Source organism: Mycteria americana, chromosome 3 (genome assembly GCF_035582795.1).
Source record: "Mycteria americana isolate JAX WOST 10 ecotype Jacksonville Zoo and Gardens chromosome 3, USCA_MyAme_1.0, whole genome shotgun sequence".
NCBI lineage: Eukaryota > Metazoa > Chordata > Aves > Ciconiiformes > Ciconiidae > Mycteria > Mycteria americana.
Window position 1 is genome coordinate 126,618,250 of NC_134367.1, and position 12,012 is coordinate 126,630,261.

The window sequence follows — 12,012 nt, forward strand, 5'->3', positions numbered from 1 at the left end:
GAGTAAATGCTTTATTTTTTGTATCACACCAATAAAGCTATGGCAAAGAGATTAAATCTCTCCTTTTTGAGGTCTAAGGAGAAGCACCTTGTTAGGGACTGAACCAGGGCTCTTACGAGCCAGGAGTGGGAGGTTTCACTGGCTTGGTGGCCCCAAACCCACATCCTCAGACAGCTAAGGAAAACAAGTAGCATCATTCTTATTCTTTGGGAGAAATCCGGGGAAATGAAGTTTCATTGTGATTTCATTGCGATTGTATATATTAATTACAGTTATTTAGAGGGACCACGGTCAGGAGAGGTCAGCTTTGCTTTGCAGTGAAAGCCAGCAACCTTGCTGGCTGATGAAGCAAAGCAGCAGTACGCAGCATTCGTTATTGATACCCTTAAGAGCCGGTTGAGGCTTTGGTCCTTTTGGTAGCACCAAGAGACTGTTTGCAGAGCTGGCCCAGGTGGCCATGGGGGGAGTCCTGTCCCACTCCCACAGGGCTGAGACCATCAGCCAGGTTTCCCAGTCACCTTTCGCAGGCACAGCCCCACAGGGGATGTTCTCCAGCTGCCAAGACACATAGCATTTGTGCATTTGCCTGCATGGCTGAATCCATTCCTTGCTGTGTGAGGTGCCACTATTACTCCCTGTCTCTCCTGCTATAGCTTCACAGTCAATTTAAGCTGACCGACCTAAGCACAAGCTGCAGTCAAAAGAGGGGAGCAAGTCCCACTACCCAGGCCTCAGACACCATCCCCATGCAAAAACATGGCCTTGGCATCAGGTTTGAGACTAAAATATTCTCCTGAGAAAGTAAAGGTCCCGCTGGGCCAAATTTCATGTTTGCTTCTAGTTGCAATAGTATTAAAACAAGAGAGCAACGTATCAAAGAGCAATTTAAAAACAAAAGAGTAATATCTTGTTGAATGAATCTGCTGTATATTTTTTAAAAGGCAATATACAGTATGCCAGCCGATGTGCTTTTATTTATCTGATGTTGTTTGGAGCTCTAGACGACTTCAAGCATCCAACAGCTGCATTAGAGTGCAAGTCCAGCAGGAAACCCTGCAAGTATTGGCATTGATCAGATGAAGAAGTACATGTCTAGAGCTGATGGTTTAAAATGTGACTCCAATAGGCCTCATAGATTCACATCCCAGAGGGTGAATGAAATCAATCCAGTGCCATTGATCTGCAGCCGGCTGCGGTGTGCAGAGCCCTGCAGATGAGCAGTGAATAGGAGCTGCTACCTGAACTGGCAGCTGCTTCTGTTTGAACCTGGAAAATGAATAATCTGTGACCAGAGACCAACAACCTTGACAGCTTTGGGTTAGGCTGGAAACACCTCCGCAAGTGCCACTAGGTACCCAACATGCCACTGACATTAAAAATAATAAGGTCACAATGTTGGAAGTGGAAAAAGGGCTAGATAGCAAGGTGATCATAAAAGATTTCAGGAGAGGAAGGTGAGGAAGATACCAGAGTTAACGAAGGTGGAGAGAGACAGTCAAAAGGGCAGGAGATTTGGAGAGAGTTCAGAAAAGGGGAGCAAAGCCGGAGGGAGCTGTGGAAGATGAGACCTGTGAAGAAAGGCCAACAGAAGCAGGTCTGCTCCGTCTAAAGAAAATAGGCACAAGGGAGACATAATCACCTGCAAACACACAAGGGGGACTTACAAAGCAGCCAGCAATCAATTTTCAAATAATGGACCTGATCTTTAAATAAACTAGTAAAAGGGAATGAGGGTGGAATAAATACCCCATTTATCATCCCATCTTTTTTTGCAGCAGCAGCAACACAGCTGTATTTTCTTCCCTGAGCTTCTCCTCTCCACCTCCTGAATCATAAAGTCAGGGCAGCACCTTTACAGCTGAGTCTCTCCTGTGATACAAGAGGTTTTATAGAGCTGCCAGCCTCCTCACCCAGCTACTAATTCAGGCATATGCTGCTCAAGGGCTTACCAAGCCCTGCTTGAAATGGCCATGAGATCAAGGTGGAGGACTATTTTGAGACAGCAGAAAGCAGGCAGAGGACTTTTCCAGGACAGGACAGTATTTCATTGAAAAGCAACAGGACCTCTGTCTGTTTCCCTGGGACCAGGAATTTCTCCTTGCCTTACACAGCAGGTTTCTGGAGTCCTTCAGAAAGTCAATTCTGAACTTGCCTCAATATAACCATTAGGCTCCACTTTGTTGTAAGGTGGGAACCACCAAACCCAAGGGTTAATCCAGATTGTGAGTGTATTGGCTATTTCCTATGCCAATAGAGTGAGCAAATACCTTCATCCCTTTCAGTTTGCAATTCATGCCTCCTTCCACTTCGCCTCTGAAACCTCTCTTGCCCCAGCTGTCTGCCTGTGCTCCCTGTGTGCCCTGCCAACCCTCCTGCTGCCTTCCCCAGGCTCCTCAGGACGGGCAAAGCAGGCAGGAGGAAGGCAAACAAACCCACTCTTGTCAGGAAACAACTACTAAATAGTTGACCAAAACACTCACTTTCTGCAGAGTAAGTGCAGTAACAATTAGCTTTACCAGGCAGCCAGCTCAACCCAGGTCTCTCCAGCAATGCATGAGCTGGGAAGGTCACATTTCCTCCAACAGCCTCCAGTTCTTTGCTTGTCCAGCATGGGACAGAGTCCTCTCTCTTCTCCATACCACCTGCGCAAAGACCAAAGGAGCTGCTTCTTCCTCCTGGACCTTAAAAATAGTAGGGCCATTGCTGCAATGAATCCCACCTGAGTCTGCTGGCCAGGAGCCAGCGAGCTGCACCCACCCGGGCATAAACCCAGGTACTTCGGGCACATGGCGCTCTCATGGCAAATCGTTTCTCTTCTGAAGGAGAAGTCACACCATGTAAATATGATGATTATAGCAGCTGATACCTGATACTGTTTTTAAGCAGGACCCTTTACAAAGGCAGATGAAGGTCCTTAGACCAGGCTGGAATTGGATCTGAGCTCTCCCATCTATTTGCATTGCTGAAATGGTGTTAGGAATAAATCCCCCTTTAACTGCTGCTGGGTGAGGCCTAGATATGAACATAGCGGGGCCAGGCTCTCAACTGGGATGGGTTGTCTTTTCTCCAAGATCTGGCATATAGATTTAAGATGCAAAGCTGTGTGTGCATTTGCTCTCGTGGCGTGTCGGGGCATGGCTCGCCACTTATACCGTATGCTGTCTGCCGAGCAAAGCCATACGCTGCTGCTGGTATTGCTCAGGGCTGTGAGTTTTCATGGGACGCAATTTGCAGCATGAGCGGATAGCAGAGAGAGGAGTAGAAAATAGGTCCTGGGGCTTTCTCTACTGGGAGTAGAGGCATTTTCTTGTTTCATAAGGTATTATAAACATATATAGATTAGAGACTGGGTTAATTTCTTAAAATCTCAGATCCTGTGAGAGGAGGTCAGATAAGAAGATCTATGCAGTCTTCCTTGCATAGATCTCAAAGGCAGTATGCGTGGAGTAAAGTTCATATAGGTATTTGGCAAATAACATCTACTAAAATTGTCTGTGCAGTAGAGAGAATGGCTGCAGGTTGCAACAAAGCATAAAGATGGGGTTTCTTTCTTTTCTTTCCTGTTTCCTTATGACTTCTCCAGATTTTTCCACCATGTTCGGAAAGAAGAAGAAAAGGCTTGAAATTTCCGGGCCCTCTAACTTCGAGCATCGGGTCCACACTGGCTTTGACCACCGGGAGCAGAAGTTCACAGGACTACCTCAGCAGTGGCACAGCTTGCTGGCGGACACGGCAAACAGGCCAAAGCCTATGGTGGATCCCTCATGCATCACTCCCATCCAGCTCGCTCCTATGAAGGTATCGTGCAAAGTCATCTTTGAACTTCCTAACCTACCTTTAATTGCATGTAACCTTAATGAAGTAATACCAATAGTGGCTGTCCCGGGAGGCAGGCATGGCTGGGGAGTGCGCGAGTATGAAGTGTGCTGCAAATCCAAATATTTAATAGTACAGCTGCAAGGAAAAAGAGTTAGCTGTATAAAACTTGTACGAGTGTCCCAGAAGAGTGTGAGTCATGGGTCTTGCAGGGACCATGCCTTCATGCTCCCGGGCTGCGGAAGAAAAAGCCACAAGTCCTGCTGGAGGCCCAAAACATGCTCCTCTGCAGCATAAAGCTCCTTGATAATTAATTTAAGAACAGTGCTTTAGGCAAAGGCAGTTTGGAGCAATGGAGAGAGGGAAAAGTACACCAAAGGAAAAAAATTAAATTGCTTGTTCAGCCGGGCGAGGAGCTCAGGGAGGGATCTCATTGCCACCCCCCCGCTGCCTGGAGGGGATAACACAGGTGATGGAGCTGAGCTCCTTGCCGGGTGGTAAAATGAGGGGAAACAGCCCCAGGTGGTGGCTTGGGAGGTTCGGGCTGGACAGCTGGGGAAAAAACTTGGCTCGGAGGGTAGAGCAGCACTGGACAGGGCACCAGTGCGGCTCTGGGATCCCCATCCTTAGAGGCTCAGGATTCTGGTAGATAAATTTGCCCTGATTTAGCAACATTTCTGGGATTGCACATCCTAACATCCCAGTAAATCGCACCTGTGTGCTGGTGTTAGCCTATACCCCACCAGCCATGTACATCTTGCCGTCATGCAGCTGCAAAATAGATTTAGGATTTCATTTTCATGTGGATTTTTCTGCAGCAAGGGAAAATCAGATAATCCTGAGAGCACAGACCACGTATTTATGTTTGGTAAGTGCTCTTTGCTAAATTTACATTTACTGCCTGCTCCTGAAGGGCACTCATCACTTGCTGATCAGGGCTGCTGGGTGTTGCTACAGGAAAAGGGGGATAAAACCAAAGTCTTGATTTTTTGCTGTAATAAACTATCTTACTGTATAATAGAGGCCCAGAATAATGAGGAAAAAAGTAGGCAAACCTTTTCCTGCTAGGGGAGGAGAGCAACTTTGTTCCACAGCCCTTCTTAACACCAAAAACATCCCTGGATGTTTTGACATGAATGCATAAAGATGCTTTAAAATGAAAAAAATCAGTTTACTATCTTGCAGCAGTACCATCTGTTTTCTGCAGTTCTGGAGCCATAAATCCATAAGCTTAAAAAGTTTTAAAATGTATTAGCTTTCTCAGCACCATACAGGCAATATGACTCTGGGTCTCGGCTTGCAAATGGACATACGCATAGCTTGGTTCATGTGCAGAGTCCCACTGAAGCAATACACACTGCGGGGTCTGAAGGATCAAGCCCCAAATGAGTAGTTGCTGCATTTTGAAGTGGAGAAAATCACTGTCAGTTGTTCTCAAAACATTGTCAATTCTTGCTTTTCTGCCCGTATATCGGAGGTCTACATATGTCTATATATCGGGGTCTCTATATGTGCATATACCCAGTGCATATACCATTTCTGAACTAAATCATCCTGTGCCAGGAAGGGGCTGCGGCCAGGAGCCAAAATGCAGCTCCCAAACCAAGCTCGTTCCTCCGGTGTAGCCTTGGGCCGTGGTGGTCCTTGATGCAGCCTTGCATCCCACAACATCTTCCCAGGATGCGTGTCCTGGGGACAGGATGCCTGCAACCTGGTACCCATCTTGGCAGTGGCTGCGGAGCTGAGCACAAACAAGCCCATCTGTGGAGGGACCCGTAGGAAGGATTTTCTGCATAGATGGAAGATGTGAATTTGGAAGCAGATTACCCAAATTGCAGTTAATTGCATGCCACGGCCCCGAAGGTATAGTTAGATGAGGAAATGGGGTTAAGACTGAAGGGTTCAAGAAATTTTGCCTTCACCCTCCAGTTACTTTCCCTATCCGAGACTCAATTACAGCCTATTGAAATGGACCTCCATAATAGTTTTAATAGCAACTAAGAGGCATTGACTGTCATCTGAGAATTTGCTTTTAACTCTATTGCAAGATACCGTTTTACTGTATATTTATTAAGAATTAATATGCCTTGTTTTGATATAACTTAACTTGTGGAGAGAAACTGAGTTGTGGCCACTTTAAAACTAAGAATATTTAATGTTGCTAAACTAGTTCAGCATAATCATTTAATTTAGAGGAATTGTTTATGTGTGTACATGCACCAGCACCTTTAGTTCAGTTGAGAGGTTATTTAGGCACTGAGGATTTCTAACTTCAGTGAGAACTGAAGATGTAAAATACACTTGCAGTTCGTGAAGACAGGAACCAAAGATTCAGAGATCTCAGTGTTGTTTACAACTTTTATCTTTTCCACCCAGCAGTTGATAGTTTAATTAACACACTTGTGAATGCACTGAGGTGTAGCAGAAGAAGATTCATAATTGTGTCCTGAGTCACAATATTAAGTCAGGCTGAGGCATTTGGTCAGAGTTACTTCATGCCGTGGTTTCAGGTCATACAGCAGCTCTGTAACTCCACTATTCTGCACTCCCAAATTTATTCTCTGTTTAATTACTTCAGTATTGACTACCTGTATGGTGTGAGGCTGAAGTGTTCCTGCTAATAGGTGCTCCTTCGCGACTGAAGAGTTAGCACAGATCATAGAGGTAGACTTTGAGAGCACGGTTTCTTGTTTTTAAGACAGAACTGGTGTTTGCTTGCTTTGGGCTTCACCCAAAGCTGCAGCAGAGGAAGGGAAAGACTTTTTCTTGACTTCTGCAGGTTTTGCAGCTTTCCCGGTTAGTGGTGTTTTGCTTGTTTCTCAGTCTGCAAAGCAGGTAGGATCTGATGGTACATAGTGTATCCCTTTGGGTAAAACCAATAAATGATAAATATTCTCATTGCTCCATCTATATTCAAAGGCAGCAGCAGCGATGATGAGGCAACGCCCCGGGCTCCCAAATATCCTGGGGGATGTCATCACCCTGCCTCTGTGTTGGCTGGGATGAAAGGCTTGTAGTGCCTTTACATGTGGGTGGCGGCAGCTTGTCATGGTAATATCAGCCTTTGAATCCAAACCTGAGCTGACTGTACAAATTCATTCATTTCAAGTACAAGGAGAGACAATAATGGGATTCCCCTTCTCGGTGTGGATGACCCAGATACCAGCAGAGTATTGTGTATTTCAGATGCTAACACGAGTCAGTAAAATGCGGCAGAAAATTTCATGAAAAATAGAAAGTGACAGTGATCTTGATAGGTTTGGGGTGTGGAGACAGGGGGAGTTGAAAAAAGGCTGATTTTTCACTGAAAACATCTCTGCAAGAAAAATGTGAACCATCTGTGTCTTCCAGTACTTAAAATAGGCTTCATGAAGTCTGAGATCCTGATGCCATGCCTCTGGCCTCTTGCTTCAGTACTTTGTGGTTGTCCCGTGTGTACCTGGAGCTCACAGTTTGCGTGTTTGCCCTCAGCACACAGTATGCTTGGCCTGTCATTACTGTTACGCTACAGAGGAGCTCCAGGTTGTTGCCACCTTTTGATTTTTGGAAAGCTTCAGAATCAATAACTAAGCAAATGCATTGTCCTTAGGCAGCAAAACTCATTCTTCATGGTTTCTCCACTCTGCTGAAAATACTAGGAAAACAAACACCAGAACTTTTATTTTGGGGATTTTTGCCAAAAGAACTTAGCATTGGCTTTGTAAAGATGCTCCGTTAAGATGCTTGAATGTCTGCTGCTGTCAGTGGGAGCAGGACGGCACTGAAGACTTGTTAAAATCCCTTCTCATGTTTCCCAGTGCACTGAACAGCTGAGCCTCCTCAGTTCTGTCAGTTACTGGAGGAAAAAATGCCATTTTTTTCTGAAAAAACACCACACGGGTTATTCTTCAGTTGTCTGTGCTGGTACATGCATGAAGCCTCCATCTCTTTGCTTTTGTTGATGGGTAGTCTCACCCGTCCGCACCATCAGCAAGATCAAGGTACCCAGCTTGAGGATGACATGGTGGTGGGTTTGTCCTTGAGTAAGGAGGGAGGTGGCTGTGAGTATTTGGGTGACCAAATATATAGAGGCATCAAGAGGACTGAATCCTTCCTGCTGGGACCTCCGCATGTCCTTCTCACCTGAGCACATTGCAGTAAATCCAACCATGCTCATGTGGTGGAATTTCAGGTTTCCTGAATTTTCTCCCCCATTTTCTTCCCTTGAAAAGACAGGGTGTAAGGGGATGAGGGCTTTTGCTGCCCCATGCACCGAGATGAGCATTAGCACAGCTTGGCAATGCAGAGGGGTCAGTGTTCAGCCTGCAAAAGCAGAGCGAGATCCTCAGCTTGACATCGATGCTGTATTGTCGGCAAAATCAAGGAGCCTCTTCTGTGCTGTGTGGGGTGAGCTGCGTAAAAAGTAGAGAAAACAACGTCCTTTCTATCACTTCACCAAAATGCCCGTGAATGCCCCATGGCTGGGCTGAGATACACGTTAATTTGAGATGCGCTTTAATTGTGCCGTTAACCTGCAGCAGTTCATTTACCTGGTGTCCTGCAATGTGTGGGTGTTGCAGGGCAGAGAATTTCTGTAGGAGACAGGCCACAGGGTCACTGGCTTCTCTCTCTCTTTTTCATCCTCCTGTTTCAGTGGTCTAATCTATATGTTTTGTCTTACTAGTTTTAGTTTTTCTCACTTCTGCCTCTCAAACATTGATCCTGATACTGGCGAGTTAACTGTAATCTTTAAACCCTTTCTAAGCTTCTACTGCTATATTTCAGCCTCTCTATTAGACAGGGGAAAAAAAAGATCAGAAAATGAGTTACTGGTCATGGGCCTTTTAATACCTCTGACAGGAAATTCAAAGCTTCCATTTACTGTGCATGTTGACAGAAGGAAAAGCAGGTATTTCTCTTCCCCATCCTATTTGGCCTCTTAAAGTATTTCCAGCAATGAAATTCAAGCCTTGTTGAAGGTGTCAGTTTTTTCCTATATTTACATGCTTTCCTTGCTTAGATGGAGCACACCGAGCATTTGCACAGAGCCATGCACAGGAGTGCTGAGTGGCCAAAGACTCAAAGAGAGGAGATGAGCTGGGGTCCTTGTCTGGGCTTGAGCGGTCAGAAATGTCCAGCTCTCATTAGATAACCCCCAGCCCTCTCCTCGGGTGAGGAATTGCACGGGGTAATTGCCTGACTAGGAAAAGGGGGCTTTAGAAATAAAGAGCTGCTCAAAGGCTTTGCCCGCTGCTTAGGGGCAGATGGACAAAGCTGTGGTTGTCTTGACCTTCCTCGCCCTCCCAAATTTTTACCTCTCCTTCTTGATAGCTCCTTCTTTTTACTTATTCCTCCCGTGGTACCTCTGTAGATGGGACAGTCTGAACTTCTTGCTTGAAGAAGGTTGACTCCCATCCCACCAGGATGCTGTGGACCTATGGTACTGCTCTTGCCAGGACAGCACCTGGAAGGCTGCTGACATCTTGTGGGCCTTCCTTGTAACCACATCATGAAAAATCGTGCTTGATAACTCATGTTTCCTAATTTCATGCTTCGCAGTCGCACACGGGGCCTGGCGCATGCTCAGGAGAAGCATGGAGAAGGTGGAGGGGGTGTCTCCAAAAAGGGCAAGAGCCAGCACCTTGCAGCATAGGAAATTCTGAGTGGAAGGAAAATGTTTTGCCAGCAAGTGTGGTTGAGTAGCGGGACAGCAGCCCAGAGGGGCTGTGAGATCTCAGCCTTTGGAGAGGACAAAATTTGATGGACAATGTCCTGAGCAGCCTGACCCAACCTTGATGTTAGCCCTGCTCTGAGCAGGAGGTTGGACTGGATGACCTGCAGATGTCCCTTCCAGCCTCGGTTCTTCTGTGATTATCTTCATCTACAAGTGATTATGGTGAGATTTGCAATTGTCCTGGGAGGCAGCCCCACTTTCAATTTCTTTTGATCACTAAACAGGAATGCGTTTGATGCTACACGGTGCCAGAAGAAACTACGGCAACATATTTAAGTAGAAGCTTTTTCTTTCAAAGGGATAATGCTTCACTCTTGAGGGCTATTTGATTTACCACGTTTTTAAGTGACAATACTACTTCAGTTAATCTCCGTACCCCCCTCTACAGATGTAATACAAATATGCCACCTAGTGTCCATGGACGTGTCTTACTGCGACATTCGCTTGGTGTGAGAAGAGCCGAGTTGCCAATTTTGTGTAATCTTGCAGGAAATCTATCACTGTACGGATATCAGCCACACTATGGATAAATGCAAGAAGTACACAGCTCAGAAGTTTTTTATAATTTGTATCACTAGGTTAATACGTTCTCATATGTACTCCGTTGTACAGAGGAAACTTTTGGGTTTATTTCTGATTGTCTGATTTCAGAAAATTATAGGTTTTTACGTAAGTCTTTTAGAAGAGTATTGCTGCTGCCTGTGAAGTTGAGTTTGACAAGAGAAAATGCCTGAATAAAAGATTAGGAAGAAATGTTTCAGATGAGTAGTTCATTTTATGGAAAACGCAGCTTCATGGTAAAGAGTGTCAGCTGGAAGAGGATACGTTTGGAGATCAGAAATTGTTTGTTTCAGAGTTTTCTGTGAAAATATTGAAATATTTTGGCTTCAAAGATTAAGGCAGCCTTGGATGTGAAGCACCCCGGGAAGCAGCCCAGAGCAGGGCTGTTACAGCGACTTGTCTTCTGGTACCACCATGGCAGGAGCTGCCATCCCTCTCCACCGATGGACCCTGGGCAGGGAGGTCAGGTGAGGTGAAAAACTGCCTGAGGACAAAAGTTAGGGGAGAAGAGTGCTATTGCTCCAGTAATACTCGTTTCTCCTTTCCTTGCACCCTCCTCAGGTCTTTTCCATACCCATATTCACATACATTCAGTGACACTAATACATCTTCATCTCTGTCAAAAGTACATTAACTGGTGCATGGATTTTTTTACTGCAGTGTCACACTGGCAACCTAGAGTCACCATAAAATGAAGCCAAGCCTCTCAGTGTTTAAGAGGCATTTGGACAATGCTCTTAATGCCATGCTTTAACTTGGTCAGCCCTGAATTGGTCAGGCAGTTGGACTAAATGATCGTTGTAGGTCCCTTCCAACTGAAATAGTCTAGTCCTATTCCATTCTATTCTATTCTAAGGAAGCACCTCTTCCCATGGTGCTTTTAACTGATGCGTTCTCAGTTCTTCTTTATAGTTTGGAGTTTCTGGCTTTCTGAACAGCAAAGTTCCTGATTGGCTTTGTAGCAGCAGCTCTTTCATTTTCATACCATTGTGTTTCACGCTATTGAAACACTTCATCCAGCCTGACTTGAAATTGTTTTTCTAGAGCCTCATTCGGAGAAGAAAAAGCAGCAGCATTATAATTTCGGATTGACTCAAAACCCAAAATGTTCCTCAGTTTTTCAGTTCAACTAATGAACCAGAAAATCAATTATTCACATAATTTTTTTGACCAAGATATTTGTCCCTCATAACAAACCCCTCAGGTTCTGCCAGGTTTGTTTGGAGCTGAACTGTGGACACCAGCATCAGGGTTTACAAGCAGGACCTGGCCATCCTAGGCAAACACTGAGGCTGCCAGTAAAAAAACCTCTCCCACCACACAGAATAAATACTGTAAGTGGCAAAACAAGTTTTTCACATTCTGTCTTCTTTCTATCCTTTAAATGTGCTCAAATGACCCAGGAGTAATGTCTGCAGAAATGTGGTTTTCAGAGGTGGTCCCTCTAGCTAATGCAGATAGTGCTGGGTAGGGAACAATGCTTTGGTTCACGTTGGACCGTGCAGACAAGTTCAGCACTGCACTAAGGCTTTAAGTGCATCATTTTGCTCCTCTACCTTGGAGGGGTTGTAATCAGTTGCCTGCTGATCATGTCCCTCTTTTAAAAGGTCCCCGACATCCCCGAAGGAGCTTGTGCTACCCATACCCTGCTCCTGCAGATACTCGGAGGCAGGCTTGCACCTACACCTGCACAGTCCTGCTGAGCTCATTGAGCTCTTCCCTGGAGTAGTGTTGGAGTTTGCTGTCTGCAGGGTGGAGATCTAAGGATGGTGTTCAGAAATCCTTCGTCCTCAGTAAGCTTTGTTCATGCAACACTTGACATTGATTTGAATTGGTCTGCTCGCATGGGAAGGGATTTACTTTACCTGGGCCTGCAGCAATAATAGACAATAATATAGATTACCGACTTCTGTGGGTAAAAG

The 12,012-nt window shown here is 45.4% G+C and overlaps 1 protein-coding gene across 1 annotated transcript in view; it reads left to right on the plus strand.

Moving 5' to 3' along the window:
• The first annotated feature begins 3,583 nt into the window (after window positions 1-3,583).
• The window catches only part of PAK5 (p21 (RAC1) activated kinase 5), a 41,197-nt gene continuing 32,768 nt past the window's right edge, over window positions 3,584-12,012 (plus strand). The window contains exon 1 of the mRNA XM_075497485.1: window positions 3,584-3,798. Within this exon, the coding sequence (XP_075353600.1) occupies window positions 3,595-3,798 (204 nt within the window). The 5' untranslated portion in view covers window positions 3,584-3,594. The remainder of the gene's footprint in view (window positions 3,799-12,012) is intronic.